The sequence below is a fragment of the Grammomys surdaster genome, unplaced genomic scaffold (genome assembly GCF_004785775.1).
Source record: "Grammomys surdaster isolate TR1022 unplaced genomic scaffold, NIH_TR_1.0 97, whole genome shotgun sequence".
NCBI classification, from domain to species: domain Eukaryota; kingdom Metazoa; phylum Chordata; class Mammalia; order Rodentia; family Muridae; genus Grammomys; species Grammomys surdaster.
In genome coordinates this window covers 1,417,784-1,439,927 of record NW_021604576.1, presented here as the reverse complement: position 1 = coordinate 1,439,927, position 22,144 = coordinate 1,417,784, and the positions used below count along the sequence as shown (strand labels likewise).

General features: G+C 42.0%; 1 protein-coding gene across 7 annotated transcripts in view; it reads right to left on the bottom strand.

The window, feature by feature from the left end:
- Nucleotides 1-21,787, bottom strand: part of Runx1t1 (RUNX1 translocation partner 1) — a 148,942-nt gene extending 127,155 nt beyond the window's left edge. For 2 of the 7 annotated variants that reach the window (XM_028779622.1, XM_028779620.1), the window contains exons 1-2: nt 13,769-14,075; nt 13,499-13,642 (exon numbers count right to left, since the gene is read on the bottom strand). Coding sequence is in view for 3 of the 7 variants with exons in the window: in XM_028779620.1 (XP_028635453.1) it covers nt 13,499-13,642; nt 13,769-13,832 (208 nt within the window). In the remaining 4 variants the exon portion in view is untranslated. Of the gene's footprint in view, nt 1-12,540; nt 12,561-13,498; nt 13,712-13,768; nt 14,076-18,145; nt 18,256-21,418 lie in introns of those variants that run through there. The other 5 variants (XM_028779629.1, XM_028779656.1, XM_028779647.1 and 2 more) reach the window with 4 other exon arrangements.
- Nucleotides 21,788-22,144: the final 357 nt, after the last annotated feature.

The following is a 22,144-nucleotide window of genomic DNA, read 5'->3' as shown; positions in this document are numbered from 1 at the left end:
TGTAAAGCAAGTAGAAAGTGTGCCTCTGCTGTCCCACATGATATTTCTGTGGCCCTCAAATTTACATAACATTCAGTTTTTTTTATCAAGTTTGACCACCTTCTTCCTACTAGACGCTGTGTATAAGAGCCCTTTCCCACCTGTAATATAGTCAAAGGCTGTGGTTCTGATCACTAAAACAAAATCAAAGGTCTTTTCTCAAAACTGACCTGCTAAAATTATAGTTTTTCTTCATGAAAGTTACTACTGTACTAATGATAGAAGTGGGTACTAAACGGCAGCAGTTATTAGGATGCAGGTAAACACTGAAATACCAAAGAAAACAACACTGTTAAAGAATGTATTGTGTTTTATTTTCTCCCCTATAATTTCATCTGTGAAAGACCATCTTTAGAGGATAAAAGAAGAAAGAAACAATTATGTCCAAAGAGTAGTTTCTTCAAATAAACGTACTTGATCCATGCTGGCAACCTTCACATAAAAGAAAAAGGAGATTCTGGAAATGTCTGCATCTGGAATTGACCTTGCCTATGTCAAGAGGATTCTACAACCTCCCAGGAGCAAACATGGTGTTGACACAAGTACCCCCTTATTAGTTTATCATACAGAATACAAAATCACCACCACCACCACCACCACCACATCTCTGTCTCAGAGACTTGCAAAGTTGGAATATTTTCAAACCCTAAGAAATAACTTTTCCAAGAGCAATGAAAAGCCTTGTTTTCCCCTGATGGGGTAATTTTCACCTGCAGCCAGTGTGGCTACCCCTATTTACAGAGCTGTTTCTAGCTGCTGAGAATTGAGGATCTCCAGGACAGTGGTAATAAGCCATGGACCAGTAATGATGCCTTAAAGCAACGAAGTCAGCCGTTGCCCGACCCCACACATGAAGGATCATGTAAAGTTGGCCAAGTGAGGTTGCTCCCATCTGGGGGAGGTGGAAAAGTCTGATAGCAAAGAAAAGAGAATTGTCATTCTGCTGGCTTTCTCCTTCAGCTTCAGCATTTATATTCAGTTTAGTGCCTGAGCCCATGATATGTTACTGTTTATTTCCAGCAGCCTTCCTTTCTCAATTAATCCTCAAAAAAAAAAGTCCTCTCACAAATATGCCTAAAATAATGCACTAGGCATTTCTCAATCCAGTAAGGCTGACAAAATTAAGCATCACAGAAGGTATTGTATTTTTAGTCACTCCTATACAACATCCAAGTCAAAATAAATTGTGCATTTGGAAAGAGAACACAATAAAAAAGGGACCAAGGTAGAGAGAAGTGGGGCAAGAATACAAAAGACTTGCTGTTGAAACCAAGTTTGTTCTTTACTTTTAGCCATTAAATGTTTCCAGAGAAATTTCAGTAAATGACTTGAGCTCAAGGTGTGAGCTTTTTCACTATTTAACAAAGCACCAAAAAGGACCCCAACTGTTCTGTCCATACTCCCACACTGAAGGGGCTGGTGAACCAGTTAAATCTCATGAAGAGATTCTATCAGGAGAGAGGCCATAGCCTCAAAGGGAAACATTTCTCCAGAGGCTGAGGAAAAGGTGAAGTGGACCTAGTCTCAGTCCTCAGAAAGCACACAAGCAGACCAGGTAAAAAGAAAAAAAAAAAAAACCTAGCTATGGCCAGGTATATGCCCATATCTCCAAAGTCAAGCAGAACCATCCAGTATTTTCTAAATGAAGGAATGACCGAAAAAGAAGACACACTAGGAGTTTCTAGAAAATGGTATTGACAATTCCGTACTGGGGAAGCCCAGAAAACAGCAATCCTGATGTGCCTTTTATCCCCTTCAACTGCCCCATCCTCTTTGAGGTCCTGCTATTATGGTCTGGGTGAGTACTAGCCTAAAGAGAAAGAAGAAGCAGAAGAAGCAGATTAAGTCAGAGGACCTTGTGAACCAGGTCTCCTCTCTGGGACACTCCACTGCCCTTGGGCAGAAAAGGTCACCTTCTCCCAGATGGGTGAAGTTCTGGACCAGTGAGCCCATTATTCTGCAGCAGGTGATAGCACCAAAGATGTATTAAAAACTTGGTACCTAAGCATCAGCTTCCTCAGGCCACAATGTCTGGGCCTCGATTTCTTCTCTAAGTGCAACACTGCTGTCAGTTTCTTGCTCTTCTGCCAAAACTAGAACTGCATGCAGTTTTTGAGCATGCATAGCAAGCAGAGCACACTCGTCTTCCTGCTCTCCTAACACCATACCTCAGAAATGATTCTCAGACAATAACATGGATTGCCCTTTGAAAAAAACAAGGATTGTTTTATGATGAAGTTTTGTCAAGATTTTTTTTTCACAGTGAAAATTAATTTCTATCAAATATAGTTGATAACTGAAGAGAAAAATCCATCAAAAAAATCAATTCTGACAGATCTGATTAAAGCTCAAAGATAAAAATAAACAAGGTGAGGAGGGGCAGGCAGATTTCTGAGTTCGAAGCCAGCCTGGTCTACAGAGTGAGTTCCAGGACAGCCCAGGCTATAAAGAGAAACCCTGTCTTGAAAAAAAAAAAGACAAAACATTTTAAATAAATAAATAAATAAAAATAAACAAAGTGTTTTCAAATTAAGCAACACTGAACAAGGCCTTGACATGACATGATCTTGTGTTTTATTAACTCCCACACTTTCTACACATGGGGTAATACGTTTTAAATATATATCAAGATAGCCTTTCAACAAAAGGTGGTCTTAAAGATAAATTTTTAAAAAAACCTCCAAATTTTTTAAATAACTGTTGCATTTACAGGTGCACAGTTAGGAAAATGGTATTCTTCTTATAAGACCAGCAGTGTGTTTTTATTATATACATTTTTATTAAAAATATAAACAAAAATAAGAAATACAGCATGATAAAAATGTATTTCTCAATTAAATGCGTTGGATAAGTACAAATATTAAAGGAAAAAACAACAGGGGAAAGTATTTGATATATAAGCACACACTGATGACCAAGAAGAACAAGAGAAGCCCTCGGAAACTATCCTGAAACTCAAGGGTTCTAGGATCAATACCCGTGTATTGTCACTATACAAGTGGCATTATGTTTACTACATTATACTTTATGGGTAATTTACATGACAGCTTTTTAGGTCTTGGCAGCCATGGTGATTATAAAGAAGGTTGAATAAAAATCACTGCCAAAATTCAATACATTTCACTGGATTAATTCACTTTAATATTTTCCAACTACTTTCATGTCTCAATCTATATGAAATAACATGATCTCATAAATTTTATTCTAAAAGTCCTCATGCTTGGACTAGGTTTTTGGTTGATTTTTTGTTTTTGAGACAGGCTGTGTTTGGCTTTCATCCCTTGACCTCTGTGTTGGGGACCCAAGAATGAGCCACCATGTCAGGTTCATAAGTAGTTTCAATGGTGATGCCATTTCTTCCAATACTAAATTCTCTTAACTGCAGGAAGGTACAGAGCAATTTAACAACAAATGTATAAAGTTTACTACTGTCTTTTAGCCTACCAAAAGAATTACTCTGTTTTTTTATTAGGAAGCCTCCATTTTAAAGTAGAAGCCATGGTCCATACATGCTACTATATTAAGTTCACTATCTGTTGATTATAAAGATATAACAAGATTAATTTCTATTTCTAGCAACAATATTTTAATGCATATTTGTTCTTGATTAAAGAAGGCCTGAAAAGCATTACTGCAGGAAAATGTATTTGGTCTATAGACAATGCACATCACATTAAAGAGATGAAGCTAGGTTCAAAGACCTCACAGGAAAGCTACTCTTGCCTCATCCAGAAGACCACAGAGTCTGGATTCTGATATGTGCTCATTTCCAAGATTATCCCTATTCCTGTCAACTGATTGTCACCTCACTATCTTGTCCTCTCTATCTTCTCACCACTATGCAATGTTAGTGCTGAAAGAAGTTTTATATTGTATCAAGTACTAAATTTCAATGTTTGTCATACGTAAAAACAGGTAAAACAGAGGTGGCTTTTGCAGAATAGGAGGCTAATAGCTCAGCAGGCCTGATCACTTCTTACTCTCCCGAGTAGACAGAAGACATCTATAGAGAGGACGATTACAAACTTCTGAAAGAGGATCAGGAAGCCAAATCCACCAGAGGAAAAGACCTAAAGAAAACCACCTGTGTAACCACACCTACCACTTGGTAGTCCTGTCTCCTCCTCCCAAAGATAGCCGGAACCTTGAGAAGTCCTTGGGTCAAAAGATCTAAATGACTCCCCAGCTCTTCTCGGAGGCTGGAATGCTTTGTATCTATGGTAGAGCAGGAAAGCTGCCCTTCAACAAGCAGCCAAAGGAAATCTCTAGTTGTAACAAGCTAAGCACACTGGACAGTTAACTTGGTTGTTAAACTCTCCCCTCTACAAATCCCTTCTCTATCCATGCCCTATTTTTTTTTTTCTTGGAAATGCCTTTTGCATCTGGCTCTTCCTTGTCATCTTTTTAACCCAACTATGATCACCCTTCTATAGTATCTAAAATCTAAACTGCTGAAACAAGAGGCTGGAGTTGTAGCTCACTGATTGAATGCTGGCTTACTATGCACAAACCCCTGAATTCAATCCCCACATGGCAAACAAAGCGATGAACTACAATAAATGAACTAATACAAGTAGACTGCTTGGTCTTGGCCTCCATGCCTTCCCAACCAGCCACTACATCAGACCCATCACAACAGGGCCAACTCCAGAGGAACAGTTTTCCCAAGGCTCGTGGCCTCCCCTAGCCTAGGACATCTGTTCTTTTCTTTCTTTCTTTTCTGTTTTTCTTTTATACATTGATTTTAGATTTGCTTCATGATGGTGTCTGTTGTTCAAGAGAAGTTCAACTACATACAAGTTGAACTGTTCCAGTTTTACAGTAGGAAAGTGATGCAAGGCCCCAAGCCCAGACATGGACTCTCCATGCTACTTCCCAAGAAGATGGTGCCCAAGTCAAGCATTTTATCTACAAGTGGTCATTTTGCTCTTACTCTGCACTCACTACCCCACAGGCTTTTTCTTTTGCAGCTGGTTCTTAATGCATTTCCCAACTCCACTCCCTCTCCTCCTCAGTACTCTTTACCTTTCTTGCCTTGTAAAGCACTGTTGACCAATAACAGCAACCAGGCCTTGATAAATCCTTCCTGTCTCAAGGCAGCTTAAATGCCAACTTACTCTCCCCTCTAAAATCCCACTAATGAGGACAGAAAGATGGCCCAGCATTTATGATCACTTGATGCTCTTCCAGCAGACCAAAATTCAGTTCCTAGCATCATTTTGCTTACAACTACCTGCAACTCAAGCTCCATGGGATGCAATATCCTCCTTTGGTCTCTGCACACACACACATACACACACACACACACACAGACAGACACACACACACACACAGACACTCAAGACACAAACACATACACATGAAGTACACAGACACACACAGAACACACACAGACACAGACACACACACTCAGACACACACACTCAGACACACACAACACAGACACACACACAACACGCACTCAGACAGACACATATACATACACACACAAATAAAAATAAACTCCACTTATTGAGCCATTTAGTTAATAGTCTAGGCATACTACTATCACAATAACTATTTAACCTGTCCCAAAAGGGTGTGATATTCAGTGGGGACTGAGTCCACTTCCTGCCTAAAGTCTCCTCCTACGAACCTGCCTTATATACAACAGGCATTATCAACTTACTTTAGATTTCCTTCCAGGTGTATACACTTCACTTTTCACTGGTCACTCTAGGATGTGTCTTTACCCAGGTTAGCTGGCTAGTATGTAACTCTTGAGAAATCAACCTTGGGTCTCATGATTTCCTCTTTTGTTACTCATTACCTCTATCTGTCTCTAGAACTTTCTCCCTCCTCCCTGGGGGCCACCTGAAAACTTAGCTTGAACATATCAATCAATGGAGATTCGTCACATTTCTTTTGCCCTTCCCATCTTTGCTGACCTCTCACCCCTCTTGCTTAAATAAGACAATGAGAAGTCATTGCTTATATACTGCTATCCAGGAGAGGTCAGGTGTGGATCTCCTGTTTAAACAATTCCAGCTAGAGATGAGAATGTAACTGTGATCAAGTGAACACCCCCTGAAAGTTTCAGCATTCTAAATTACTAAGAACTCTTTCACAGGGAAGGGTTAGCGGATCCGGTTGATAAACTCCCAGTTCCCACTCCAGTATCCTTTGCTACTCGTCCCTGCTGTGTTTGCTCATCGTTGTGTATATCACACACGCATGGACTCAGAAGATAAATGAGCAGTCTTTCAGGATCTGTCACATCCTCCTCCTGTCTTGTGGCCAGGGAAAGAGAGGAGAAACTTCTAAATAGACTAATTGATGACAAGCAACCAGACAAACTGACAAATTTCATAAGACTTTGCTGAAAGCATCAGTAGTACCAAGTACAAGGCTCAAAGTGATTAGAAACATTCTTTGCAGGATACTAGGCCATTGTCCTGGTATCATTATCAGTGTGAGCTCTTCTGGGAACCACCATCTGTCTGCTAGTCTACAACATTAGGCTTTGGTTTTCTGAGTGTTAGTAGCTAAAGTCCTCCAGCAGGTCCTGCAAGAGAGTCCCCCAGGCCCCAAACAGTCTTTCTAAAACATCTCAGAACTAACCTGCTCCACTACCTTGTCGCCTGCACACAAGGCTCTTCTCCCCTACTCTTCTCCATTTCCCCTCACGTTATCCGTAGATTGCTAGGTCTTCAACTTCTTTACAGTCTTTCATGACATCTCCTAGGAATACATTGTCTAATATTTCTTAGGTATTATCCCATCCAGTGGAACCAAATTTTAATGAAGAAATCACTGCATCTCTATTTTAAAAACATTTTCCTTTAGAACAAAGAATTTCCACTTAGTCTTACACTGAACTTTGAACATCAGTGAAAAGATATTCTGTGGCCCATGAAGGAAAAGTGATCCCCATGACTTCCATTTGTAGTACAAATCGAAAGAAGCTATTTTCCCAAGGCCTGCTATACAACGAACTCCTTAGGAAATACCAAAAGTTTCCTGGATGACAGCAAAGTGCTCACCTTAGTCAAACTCAACAAAGTCAAATGTTCCTACTTGTCAAAGAAATCTAGCCCTGCTTTGTGATTAGCAATTTTACAAGTAAGGAAACTTACGGCAAACTCCAAGCATCTGTACTTTAATGTCCATTGATTTTATAAACAGGCAACAAATACAAAATCAACATGCTGATAGTAGTAATTACATTTTTAATTTTTCAGGCAAAGCTCATGGTCAAGTTTTCAGGTTTCTTTTAAGACTTGATGTTAGCCGCATGGCAATGTACTGTTGTCTGCTTAAATAAGTTATCAGTTCCTGCCCACAAAGCTATTTAAAGAGGCTATTTTCTACATCCCCCAAGTGGCTCAGGTCCAGACTTTGAGCTATGGAATATGGCGAATGGTGAATGTCTACTAATTACATCCAACCTTCATTCCCTTTACCTCAGTCCTATGGCCCTGCACAAGGCTACCATCTTGCCCAGTGACTGTGAGGGAAATGCATGAAACATATTTCCCTTTGACAGAAGTCCCTCCTCACTGTATAAACTGTTCTATTCTTTTATTGCCCCTGAAAGGGGGAAGGTAGTAACTAACACTCTACACAGTCACCTAATGTCCAGGATGGCTCTGATGGCCTAGTTCTTTCTTTCCAGTGCATTTTGTCCTTATGCAGGTGGGTGGAGAGCCAGTGAACCCTATTATAACCCATCTCCCATTAATATGAGGACAAACAGTCCCTTTCAAACCTGTTGTCAATGGTACACAGTATTGTAAAAAAACCTCCCAAATCTATTCCTGGTATCAGAAATTCACATGGGAGACACCTTCATCTTACCTCTAAGGAATTCATCTGAAAACTCAGATAACTCTTAACCTACCAAAAAACTCCATGATAAAACTGGAAGAGCATCCCTTGGCCTCTCAGGGTACTAAAGATCCATACTAGGTCCTTCTTTGTTTATAGCATAAAACATGCTATACAACATGAAACCAGATACAATCGCAACTTCTCTAGATTACAAGATGCTACTAGATCGTTTTCCTTCTAGCTGGGAATGGTATATGTTTGCAGCCAATTCCAAGTCTTAAGAAGTTGAGGCAGCAAGAATGGGCTGTAGGCCAGCCTAGGCTACATGTAAATCAGTCTGATCTACATAGAGTTAGCTTATCCAAAACACCATTACAAAAAAGAAACTCCGCTTTCCCCTTAACTGTCAGGTAGAAAATATTTTAAGATGATGGAACAAGAGATAAAGATATATAGCAGCCCATTGAGTGGGAAGAGCCTGTGACAGTGGGTAAAAATCTGTCCAGGTTGCTAGATCAAAAAAAAAAAAAAAAAGGGGGGAACAGAAAAGCTACTCACAAGCTCAGTGCAGGATGAACTTATTTGGGGCAAATGAGTGACAACAGTTTTAGGAAGATGGTGATATTCACACTGGCACACATTTGGGTCTATCCAGGGATGTGTTAGCAGGGAGCAGTTGCCTCCTCCTCAGTGTGATACAAGGTGGATTAAATAAAAGAAAACAGTGTCTGCTAAAGAGATCTCCAAGGCTGGCATTCAGGGAATAAGCTCCTAATTATCAGAACTCCACACAAAATAGGTCAGTTTGGGGAACATAGGGAAACCTCAGTTGTAAAACTCCAAGTCAAAGAGGAGCACAGTAAGGTACACCTTTAATCTTAGCACGTGGGAGGCAGAGGCAGGCAGATCTTGCCCAGTGACTGTGAAGGAAAAGCATGAAACCTATTTCCCTTTGACAGAAGTCCCTCCTCACTGCATAAACTGTTCTATTCTCCTTTTATTGCCCCTGAAAGGGGGAAGGTAGTGACTAACACTCCATACAGCCACCTAATGTCCAGGATGGCTCTGATAGCCTAGTTCTTGTGAGTTCAAGGCCATTTTGAACTATATAGTGAGTTTCAGAACAGCCAGAGCTGTATAATGAAAACTTGATTAAGCAAATTAATTAATTAACTAACTAATTAATTTAAATAAATAAAGTATGGTCAAAAGTAAAGGCAGAGGAGCAGCTGTGGCTAGTCTGAGCCAGAGGTTGGAGTTCTCTGACAGGAAGAAATTGAGAAGCTAGTTAATCATTCACTTTGAGTCTACAATGAAAACGTATGTGAAAGTTAGGCAAGAAAAAGTAAGTCTCTGTCATCTGTTGATTATTTACCTTTATCCCAATGCAACTATGTAGCAGTCTCTGAAGCCTCAGAGCTCACTCTAAAGTAGTCTTTGCACCAGATATTAAAAAATTAATGAGGCCAATCAATCACTTTTTCCAAGACACTTACACTGTTTAGATGTGGAGGCTCATTGGTAAATTTACATTTGTGTTCTTTATATTTCTCTTTTGCAATATCTATATTCTATAGGCCTTCTCTATTCACCCAAATATTCATTTGTCTTGAGACTTTGGCCAAAACAACATCCAAAAAAAGCAAACAATTTTGTCATTCCTTCATGTGTTATGAGTTATAATACACAAAATGTGACAAATTTAAACTACAGTGTAGGTATTCCACACCCAGTCTATACTGGGGATAAAATCTAGGGTACCCTGTAGCTAAGTAAGCACTCTACCTATTGAGCTACATCTCCAGGCTCAGAGAAGAGAATTTTATGCCTGTCTGTCTGTCACTGAAAATTTTACTGGTTTTAAGCAACGTAAATGGTTTAGAACTTTTTCCAAACAAAAAAGCACCATGGCGTAAACTTCAACCATGGAACATGACTTTGGCAGTGGTTCTGATATAAGAGCCTGGCATCATTCCTAAACTCTGAAAAGGCCCAGGAAACTCTTCTCTTTTGTGGCATAAAGTACTGTGGCTTTGGCACAAAATATTCTAACCAACTGGAGTGTGTTTGTGAATAAGCTTTTTGATATACCCTCTATCTTTCTCATTCTTGTTCTCTCTCTCTCTCTCTCTCTCTCTCTCTCTCTCTCTCTCTCTTTCTCTCTCTCTCTCTCCCCTCTCTGTGTCATTTCTCTCTCCCTCTCCCTTTCCCTTTCAGTCTTCCTCTTACTTCCCCTCTCCCTCTCAGTCTCTTTCTCACTTCCCCTCCTTCTCCCTCTTTCAGAGGAAGGGTTATAAGACAGTTTCAGACTTTGCAGCCAAGGATGACTCTGAACTTTTAATCCTCCTACCTCCAAATCCTGAGATTACAGGTATAAACCAGCATGCTTGGCTCAGGCTCTTTCCTTGAAAGTGGCAAAATACCTGTACCAAGGAACATACTCATATGGTACTAAACTTACTTGATGATGTGCCAGAACATCCCAATCCTGGACTGTTCATTGGGCTTCAGATTGGAAGTGACACTCCTTAAGATAATACTCTTTGTCTGATTGTATACACACAGTCACTCATTCAATAACACCTTCAGATGTGTTGTGAAACCACTTCTTTTTGCTAGCTGAAGTTTCTAAAGAACTTCGACATTTATAAATATCAACGGAAATACTGCATGTGCAAATCAACATGTTCATGTGTCACAGTATCTGTCATCCCTTTATCCTTTCCTGAGCTCTTCTGAGTTTATCTGTGAAGAATGTGTCTAGCCACTCAAGTGTGAAGCCACAAGCTACACAGCTAATTGATCCTTGGCAGTGATCAGGTCTCACCCTGGACAAACGACTTCAGCCACAAGTCAAACCAAGTGCAATCAATCCCTGAATCAATATGTAACCTTACCCACTTGTCTTCTTCTACCTGCAGTGTCTATGCCTATATTACATGTAGATAATGTCACGGATCATTTTTATTATATGGAGGAGGAATTTTTTAAAATTATGATTCTTTTAAATATATTCTGGACTTTTCTTTTTAATTAATACTAGATGTACTTAAAGAACATGTCTTTCTTAGAAATGTCACCAGTAAAATGCATCCAATTTTTCCTCTCATGTGGTCCATAAAACTTATTTGATTAGCAGTACTACAGAGGCCAAAGCCTTTGTATGCAGGCACTCAAGCATAATTTAATCATTTTATTTAAGCATGAAAAAAATTATTTGAAAGCCCTGTTAGGTAAAATATCCCTGATTAGTTTAAACTTACATTTGGAGGTATATTAAAGGTGGACTACACCACAGAGAGCTCTGTACGCAATGGAATAGTGTTAACTTTCTCACAGTAGTAGCCGGTAAGTTAAAAAATTAGACTATTAGAGAATGTAAGGAATAAGCACCTCATCGTAAATACACATGCTTTAAATGATTACTTTGAACTACATTTTGTTTCATGGGATGCCTTTTTCTATTACCAGGATTTTCACCTACAGGAACCTCTTTTCATAGCCAAAACAAGATGAGGCCCTAAGTGCACAGCATCATTTATCTTCTGAGGATGAAAGAACCAGCAAACAAAAATGCACATCAGGCAAGAGACTGTCAGAATAGAAAATTGTCTCTTTTTTTATTTTTATTTTTTATTTTGTTTTGTTTTTAAATAACCCACTCGCATTAACAAAAGGCTTGCAGTAGCTTCCAAATTATAGGTTGTTATTTTTAGTGGAAGTAGTTCAATATTCATATTGGAGCAGATGTAGCAGTTCAACAAAACAGCTCTTCAAATCCTGCACAAATTGAAAACAGGAAAACTGATTGCTTTTTCTCCTATCACTTTCCTTTTCTGAATTGACACTTTTAGCCTGCTGAAAATTTACACATGGCTTTCATCTCCACAGCACCTGCTGATCAAATGGAAACCTAACATTTTCATGAAAATGGTCTAAAAGACTAGTTTTGTTCTAAAACACCGCAAAGGGCATCAGTTCGCTGCTTGGTGGCAATAGTCACTGTGTACTATGTATAAGTCATGGTCATTAAACTTTTAAAAAACTATGTTTAGTCTCTTCTGGCTTTATTCCATATCTACTGTGGTGTGGTTCAAATTTCTTGTACTCAGTGTCTACCTAATACTTGATTTTATTATGTAAAGAGTATGCAAAGTGTGTAAAACGCCAGACAATACAGGACAGCATTATATTTTGTTGGCATCTCCTTGAAAACCATAGAAAATCCACATCACTGTTTATGGTCACACCTAAACATGGGGGAGTCACATCTCATTCATTCCTTGTTTTGTCCACCAAAGAAACTACAGAGCAGTCAGTTAGTCCCTGTGTCCGGAGAGACTCTAAACACTGTTTTCTAAGACATAGGCTTAGCTGCTTGAGTACCCTAGACTTAAACAAAATGGGTATCACCCAAACACAAGCTGGCCACCTGCTGTAAATATCTTCAGGCAAGGAAAAAGGAAATCTTGAAAATGGGTGTTCCTGTATGTAAATACTCAAGATTGCTAAGTTGCTTCCTCAGATTTTGAATAACCATACATTTCTATGTAATATTCAGTTCTGAAAAAAAAAATGACTGATATCCCAAAACATGCCATCTGACAGTTCCTAAACCAGAAAGACTTCCCTCCTTCTGAAGGACCAGAGGCTAGCCTTTTCTCTTCTGCCTGGGTGATACGACAGAAAGACACTCAGTAATCTAGGTGCCGCTCTGACCAGTCGGCCAGTGAATTTCAGTGTTTTGTCATGGTCACTGAGGCAACAGCAAACCTGCAATGTCAATATGTTCAGTCAATGGAAGTAAAATAATGGAACTTATTGTCTTCCCCCATCGATCTGCTGCTGTCAACAAGGAAACATGTCCCTCTGGCTTTAAACAAATTTTAATTAGGCTTTTAGTCACTGGCTCATATCTACCTACCTATGAAAATACCTATCTCAACAATGAGTAGGAGGTAGAAGCAATCATTTTGTCTTCTTTTATTCATTCTAAGAACCTTCTAAAGTTTATATTATAAAATTTTGAAATACACTCGTAAGTTAAGTAACAATTTGCTTCATTTTTTTCCCACACTGACTTCAAGCAAAAGATAGTATGGTTCAAATACAAAATATAGTTAGTATTTCTACCAGACCTAGACTGATGCTCGTCCTTCTAGCCAGAGTTGAACCATAATCTACCATTCTCTTCCTTCCATATTAAAAGTGGGCTTCATTAGTTTTTCAGGCTCTTTCCGGGACCCAAAGCATCAATTCATCACCTGTTCAAAACAAGCCACGCAAAACCAAACATAGATGTCCAAATAGCGGAAAGCCTCTCTTTATCAACCCTAAAGAGAAAAGGTGAGGCAGCACCTTTAAAATAAAACAGGTGCAGAAGTGCTGGAATAAAACATTTTAAGTCATTCAAATCGCACAAAGTTCCCTAGTCCTTCCTCTTTTTACCAAGAGAGACCCTGTCACCTCAAAATCAAAATAAAATAGAGCTAATCAAGTTGTTAAGAGTTTTTCCTCTCTCTTTTACATCTGAGAGCTCCAGCGTCCGATCAACAAATAATCTATTGTTCCCCCTTTATCGAGTCTCTTTAAACCTATTCAGACTGGTAACACTAAACGCAATTAAAGATAAGGCCCTCGGTAATCTCACCTCCGCGAGTCCGGGTCTGGATAGCAGAGGTGATGGGAGATAGCCGGGAGGCCAGGGCCGCTGCCTCCTCCTCAACCAGCACAACAAAAGGCAGATCCTCTCCCTCTCCCTCTGTAATCTTTAAATGTAAATTCCCTCTGGCAGCTAAGAGGAGCTCCCGATAACAGGTTACATCTTCACTTCCCTGGCTCTTATCAGCTCCGGATCGTTGGGGGGCCGCCCCCACGCCGCGCCCCGCCCCGCCGCCCCCAGCCCGGCCGCGGAGATTACCTTCCGGCGGCGAGCGCGCGAGGCGGCCGGCCGCGCGGCCCCCACACCGCCGCTTTGTATTCATTAAACACACATCGGAGCTTATCAGAAGTAAAGGGCTGGTCGGGATGGCACATTGTGTGTGAGTGAGTGTGTGCGCGCGGGAGGGAGAGGAGAGGAGCCAACGTGCATCAGGGTGATTACAATATCAGCAGGGCCCAGATGGAGGCAGGAAAATAAACAGAGGGTGCGTGCGAGACGGAGGGGAGAGGGAGGAAAAGTGGGAGAGAGAGGGAAGAGAGGGAGGGAAGAGATGCAGGCAGGAGGGGGGAAACAGGGAAGGGATTCAGGGGCGGGGACCGGCTTGGGATGGGGTCAGAGCGAGAGGACAGTTACCCAGAGAGGCTGGGAGGCGGAGGCAATCAAGGCTGCAGGTTAACCGTGCCCCTGAATCAGCCCCACCTCCCAAATATTTGGATTTGCTAGCCCTGTGACTCCACTAACACTAGAGGTTCTGTCAAGGTCAGCGGGATCAAGAGCTCTCTCTTGGTGGTTTTGACAGTGAAACCTTCACCACCTCACCTCCTTCTAAAGACACATAATTTGCAAAACAAATCTACTGTGCGGGACACAACAGTTCTGCAGTCTACCAGGACGACCTCCCGTGGGAGCTGTCTCTTTCCATTTTGACCCCATATACTAAAACCCAGCCCCCCCCACTCACCCCCACACATAGATGCAAGGGGGGTTGAGAGATACAACTTCGCCCCCCCCCCGACCCGCCCTCTTCGAGCTTTGAGAATGTGTCCTAGCTGAAAATGCAGGGCAGCCAGCGTCATTGTGATAAGGAGGACCACGTGTGATTGGTGGCTACAGGTGACTCAGACACCTGCGCCACCTCCAGAAGTCGGGTTGGGGTAGGAGCTTCCTTCTGTGGACATCTGAGAGTCTGTTTGGGAGGTGGGAATTCGAAATTGAGGCAATCAATCTTGCCTCGCAGCTCCTCACCCACCCAGAGCCCGAGAATCAATCAGAACAAGCAGGGGCTAACGCTCTGCCAGCCGGCCAGAGTTCATCCTCCTCCACCCCAGCAGGGTCAGGAGGGGGATACACCTGAGTAGTCCCTAGGGAGCCCCTTTTCACTTTTAAATGCACCTATCAGACAATCTGAACATCTGATCAGGTCCTTAATGGAGTGCAGATAATGCAGCAAAGGAGGTCTTCTTGGGGGGGGGGGGGAGTGTTTGGATGTGTTGTGTTTCTAGGCCCCTGTGTTGCGTTTCTAGCTTGGTTAAAAAGCCTTTCGTGCACTGTGGAGACATAGTTCAATAAACCACAGAATGCCATGGCACACACTGCAGCCACAGCTGCTGTGAAACTTGGAGTCATGAAATAGTTTATATATAAAAAGTCAGTAGAAGGCAATGAAAGGGGGCAGGAACAACGGGGGTGGGGTGGGGTGGAGGGAGGGCAGTGAGTTGAGAAAGAGAAGAGCAGGAGGCATATTTTAACAGGGGCTTTGTTTCATCAAGTACTTTGCAAACCACCTACCCTAAAACAACAAAACTGGTCTTATGTGCAATGTGCCCACACTACACACACACACACACACACACACACACACACACACACACACACACACTCATCCTCCCACCCCAAGAAAAGAATCAAGCGAAATTTGATAGGTAACACAAAGTGTGGAAAACTGCGCATGCTGGGGGAAGGGCATGTGTGAAAATCTTGTCATAGAATGAATGCCAGATAAAAGGGGTTCTGCTACAATCCTCCAGTAATCCAATAATGTGGAAAGCCTCCCAGTATCACTGCACAAGAACAAGGTGATATTTCTCCATAAATCTTCAAAAAGTGACCAGGTTCGGTGGTTAGAGAAGGGTACAGGGGCAGGAAGTAAACTACTTGCCAAGCTACATGACAGAGGCAAGGGAGCTCTGAATGGGTGAAAAATCTGTCACCCCTCCATGTTTTAAATTTAATCATAGATTTTCAGAATATCCTCTCACCTTTTCTCAAACTATGATAGAGAACTGCACTCACACCAGCAAGCAGCAGCCACTGCAACTGCATTATTTTTGGGCACAGACTATATACAAACATCTGGACATCCAATGCAACTCAGGAAAAAGGAAAAAAAATCAATATACAAAGGCTCACTGATTTTCCCCCATTACATGGTTTGTTACAATGTACTAACAAAAATGCACTAGATACATAGGCACAGAAATGCAACAATGAAACCTGTTATTTTTATAAAATTAACACATGCAAAAAATGAAAAAGAAGTTCTAATTACTGCTTTTAACCTCTGAACACACATGTTTTTCTCTAAGAGGTATCCTGAAGACTAGGCACAAAGAAGACTGCAGATCAGCTAAAGTACAGATGTTCTTGTTTTGTGAAAGTACAGTGTTTCTACCACTCTGTGTACTGCCTTCGGGCTCCATGACACTTCTAAACCAAGTATTTGCTTCCAAAGCTTTCAATTAAAACAAAAACAAAAACAAGCTCAGTGTAGTGACCTCCCTTTCCCCCAACTGGGCACTCAGGAGACTGATGCAGGATCACTCTGAGTTCCAAACCAGCCTGAAGGTCTGTAGTAAGTTCTAGGCCAGCCTGGGCTACAAAATAAGATCTTGTTTCAAGAAAGTCAAAGCAAAAACCAAAGCAACAGAGTAATCAAGAATTTTTTATCAGGGACTGAGAATCCAACAGAAAATGGTACCTATAATTACAGACAACTTAACAACCAAGCTCAATGGAAATTTTAATTGCAATGAGTTCTTTTCTTAATAATGGGTTACCTTCTTGTAAAAGCAAGAAGTCCATCTGCCCCAGGCAGATAAGTTTTGAAACACTAACTCAGATAAAAATCTAGCATTTTCTTTCTTTCTTTGAGTATGTGAAGTCTAGTGTGCTATAATGTGAGAATTCCAACATATGACCATTATAGCATAATATCTCATTGCTCAGCTTGTCATTATTTCATTTGTAATTCTTATGTTAATTATGTTCATAATTACTATAAACAGATGTGGTAGACATTCGTGTGACCTTTCATTGAAGGATGCATTCTTCACTCATTTTGCTTTAATTTCTCATGGATGTGAAGCTGGAAGTGCAGAAAAAGAAAAAAAGCTTTCTAATTTACAAAAAATAATTTTAAAAATCCCTCTTCCTATGCATAAATTAACACAGGATCTCCCTTCAACCGCATTTCCGAATATGAAAACATTTCTGGCATGTAAGCTGCTTTATCGCACATTTCTGAGCTGCTGCACCCACTACTGCTCACTAACTTGTAACTATGGATGCCAAACAAAGGCTACCACCCATGTTCAAGTAGCCGTCTCTATTTTGTGTTTAATATCAGAGGTTAATGCAGCAGGATTGTGCTCCAAGACAAAGTGTCCAGCAGCTACACAGCAATTTATTTACTCACAACTCAACCGCCATCCTCTTTATATAGAACACATTCACAATAAAGTGTATGGATTGCATTAGCTGAAAACCTCCTCGAATTTCATTTCTTTTGGCCTTAATCTATAATTAGTGTGGACAGACAGGTGCAACCCCTTCTCTTCTACAGATGGCTGCTGGAAATGGTGCAAAGTAGTTCCTTCTGTTTAAACAACACAGAGATAACCTGTTCTGTCTTATCATTTACAATTACCTCCATTAAACTGAACTAATGTTTGCTTTAATAAAATGTTCACTGTTCTTTAAACACAATTTAGGAACTCTTATATTAATGGCTGTAAAAAGGTGAAATTGGAAGGTGTCTCTTTAGATAATACTAAATAGCTTACACTGGATAAAATGTCTTCTTTGATGGATAATAGTCTGAGGTTCACAAAGGGTTTTGTAGCTGATTTAACATTTACTTGTTGGTTTATATAAAGAGGGTCAGATATAATTTTGGAAAGGTCATATAGGTGACAGTTTAACAAGTAAAACAAGGAGAAATAGCCCCCCCCCCCACCCCCCGTTTAGAAGTTTGAAATGTTTGTCTATATTCTTGGGGCTTTTGAATTGGTACTGAGATCTATAACTATTAAAATCCTAGACTGTTTGTCAAGTGATACTCCCGTTAGCCCAGCTGTACACATTTACTTAACTTTTAATAGATTACTCTCAAAACCTTCTTCCAAGTTACATTTTAAATTTTTAACTGAATCTAAATGACATTTGTAAGCTTGTGGATTAAAATTACTCCATTCCATAATAAATAACTTCTACAAGACAAAAGCTCAATTCGCCCTGGTTTTGCTATCAATAAAGACCAAAGATCACAATATAATGAATAAGGTATCCACAAAATAAGGAAACTTTAAATGCCCAAACAGCAACAAACAAATAGCCTTTCCCTCTTACATAACTTACAGTAATCAACTCCAGCAAAATGCAACTGACTTGGTTTTTTTTCACATGCAAATCGTGCAGGTGCCAATTTTTCAGACTGCTTTGCTATGAGGGGCTATGTTGCCTGCATAAAACCTCAATGAAGAAGGCTTTGCATTCAGTGCCTGTCAGCTGATGTTCATATCAAAGAAGTGAGAAACAGGATTTGACAGTGAAGAATGTCCTAAACTGACAACCACTGACCAGCATTCTTAATGGAAGCATTTCTTTCTCGTGATCCCCTTTCAATATTTTAAAAAAGAAGGGGGTAGCTAAGCCTCTATTTTACAATAAAATAAATTATAACTGCACCTGAAATTTGTGATGTTCTTTACAGCGTATAAAGAGTTTACCCAAAAATATTTAGGCTAACACCTCGATGGGAAATCTCTTCACTGATACTAACACCAAGTGCAGTGTTTTCCTTCTTTCAGAAAAGGACTGGTAAATATTACAAAGCAGTTAGTCCTCTGTAACTCAAAGGTTGCTCTCCTTATTTTTCCAAGGAGTTGTCATTTAGCAGGGCAGTTTCCACTGCACTGAAGGTAGAAAACTTCTTATTAGGAAGGTCCTTGCAAAGACCACTTCAAAAATCAAGTCATTAGCAGGTATTGGTGGGTGAAAGAGACTTAGTCAACAAAGAAAAATGCCATTTCAAAGACTTCTGCAATGCTTTGAGTTGTCCAAATATTAGAGATAGAGAAAAAAATCCAGGTGTTCTCTCTGCTTCTTTTATTAGATGAGACACCAGCAAAAATTGCATAATGAAATTCTCCCACATAGTATCTAGTTTTTCAAATAAAGGGGGCTGCAGTCTACATGTTCTACATAGTTTCCAATTAATGGTTAAACAAATGTTTTTAATACAAAGTTCATGAAGTTCTTCTCATAGCATGAGCTTAGTTAAAATTCAATTTCTGTGTGCCAAGAATGATTCCTTGGTAATTTTGTTAGAATTCTATCTTTTCAAAGAATAAACTAATAAAGTATCAAATGTGAAATACAGAGTGATAAGGGAGGAGTTCAACTGTCTAACACTCATCTTGGTTGAAAAATCTAAAAAAAAAAAAATCTGGAAAAACTGAGATTCTCGTTAACATCATGTGAGACTAATTGGCCCTCTCAAAAATAGTAGTAAAGAGAAAATGAAATAGCATAACCTCTCTTCATTGACAGCCACCATCATCTTAAAACTAGACAACATTTTAAGAATTGATATGGAGAAATAAAGCATTGGGGATGTGTTTTTGTTTAGATACATTACAATTGACACAAACACCAAAACTGAGGCCAGGAAGGCTTAAGAAACAATGGTATGTGCTGATCCTTTCTTAAGAACTGTGAGAGCAGGGGAGTTGGACACAGAGAAGACTTGCGTGGTCAAAGAACTGCAATAAACTAAGGAGGCCCCCAACACTAACAAACCGTTCATCACAGGAGGGGGTCAATTTGTATTCTGGGGAGTATAGACTTCCTGGGCATAGACCCAGTTCTTCTTCTGGTCTATAAGAAGGGGGATGATAATAAGAGCCTCGGAGGGCACTTAAAAAATGGTACAGATGTTGAAAAGGAGGCTAGGAGGGAGGAAAGCCTGTAAAACACATTTTAGTTCACACAGAAGGTATAAAGAATGCTTTGGTCAGCAACCCGACCTTTATCAGGAGATAAATCAATTTGCAGCAGCTGTGGACAGCCATTTATACACAGGCCCTGGGCAGATTAATTAAGGGAAGCGAAGTTAAAAATTCAAGAGGGCTCAGAGTTATATCAAGCACATGAAGTTGGTCTGGAGTGGCCTCTCCAGCTCCCCTGGTCCTCACTCCCTGGCTGTTCTTCAGGGTCTCTTCCCAGGAAATACTAGATAATTCCTTTAAAGCTTCTTTTCTGCGTATTTTCCCAAGAGGCACTAGTCATGCTGGGGCACGCTGGGATTTGTGGTGCCCAATCCTGAAGGAAAGCTAAATTCAAAAGATTTCCCTGCTACGCTTTGCAAAGGAGTTAGGAAGGCCTAGGACTCCAAGAGTCTGGCCAAATCCTCCAAGCTGTAACAGCCTTTAGTGGGAAGAGGAGGAGGGAAGGCAGCTATTTTTAGTAATAGCCGTGGTTCACATCCTACTGCCCGGAATCATAACATTCAAAACTTTTCCAAAGCTTAACTGACCTTAAAAGAAAGGAAGAGGAAAAAACAGTTTTAAAAACTGGTCTTAAGTGCGGTATGCAGACCTAACCGTTTTTTGCTTAAATCATCCCGATCAGGACAAGGTCCTTCCGGGGAGAGAGTGTAGATGTGCCAACCAGCCTGGACTTTCTTTCCAGATTAGCCCAGAGGTTAGTGAACGGCAGGACCTGGGAATTTGCTAGCCCCAGTTACTTCCCCTGAGGGATTTCTGGAAAACATAAGAAATTCTCCCGCTGCAGCCCGGGTTTGGATTCCTCCCGGCGGGAGCTACACTACGTTGTGCTCTAGGCTCGGAACAGGCGGGCGTCACCGGGTCGGGACTGTGATGGGAACACCCTAGAAGACCTGGGAGGCTGGGCCAGCGGGACACTGAGGTACTTTGGAGGGGATGCTACCCAGGCGTCTCCGGCCACGAAACCCGGGACTTGCCTCAGGCGGGAGACTTGGCTCAGAGAAGCCGCCTGATCATCCTTGTGGGTTTTCCCATCAAATCACCCCAAATACCCGAGTAAGAGAAAGTTGTCAGGCGGGTCCCACAGCGCCGGGTTGCAGCTAACAGGACTTCTACCCAAATTGTAGCCCAGAACCAAGTCAGGATTCTTCATCTTGCTCCTAGGACTAAGGTGTCCACCATGAAAACAAGCCTTTCGCTTCCAGTTTTAAAAACCCAAGATGCCAGCTTAGAGCCACCTGCCAAACACATCGTGGACCAATTGACCAGTTGTTTAGTCGAAGGAGACATGCTTATCTTTCTGTTCTCCTTTGATGAAAAAATAAATTAAATTAAAATAAAAAGAGTGCGGGGAATCTAAAGCAAACACGGAGGGAAACGTGTCTTGTCTGGTCCGCGAAGTTCAGTGTCATCGCAGACTCCAGAAACCTCGATGTTCTTCTTTGCCCTGCTACGCGACCCTACTCTAGTTGAGCGTCAAGTTCAGCCTAGAGCCTCTCGGTCCAATTAATCCAAACGATGCTGACGGTCATCGGCAAAGTAATTAACTGTACCAGCCCGAGGCCGGTCCCAGCCACCCGCTCTCCAGCCCGCCCGCCGACCCAGCTCGCCCGTTGGCACTTACACTGCACAGGGCTGGAGAGTCCCACCATCCGCCGCGGGCTCCCAGCTGCAAATAAAACTTCCAGCGGTCGGTGCGGGCCGGCGGGGCCAGAGGACCAGGGCGCGGCGCCGCTTCCCTCGCGATGCCAGAATGTTCGGGGTCACTCGCCCACACGCGCTCGCCCAGAGACTGACCGCCTAGTCTTGCCGGTCGCCTGCAGCCGCCTTGCACAGCGAGCTGCGGGGCGAGGAGCCCGGGGTGGCGGACGCCAGGCAGACGCAGGCTGCGACGCGGAGCCCGGCGCGCGCCGAGCTCAGCTCCCCCTCCTCCCCGCCTTGCTCCCTCCCTCCGCTCCTCTCTGTTGTTGCTGCTGTGGCAGACAAATGTGATGTGGGGCGCAGGGGATTGCCACTGTCACAGGCGGCGTCTGCGTCCGCCTCGCCCGCCCTCGCTCGCTCTCTCTCGAGGAAGGCGACTGCATTTATCTGCAGGGCGTCCGGGCGTCCGCCGGGGAGCAGGAGCGCCGCGCGCAGCGCACAGCGCCCACAGCGCCCGCACCAGGTCGGCTGCGGCGCGCGCCCGCACCCGGGGGCGCCGCGGCCGCTCGGGAGGGAGGCGGCGGCTTGGCTGCGACCAGGTGCGGGGGGTGGGGGTAGGGATGCTAGGCGGGTGGTGGAGGTGGAAGACATCTGTGTCATGCGGGGGGTCACGGGGGGTCAAGTATATGTTAACAATGGGCAGACCGGG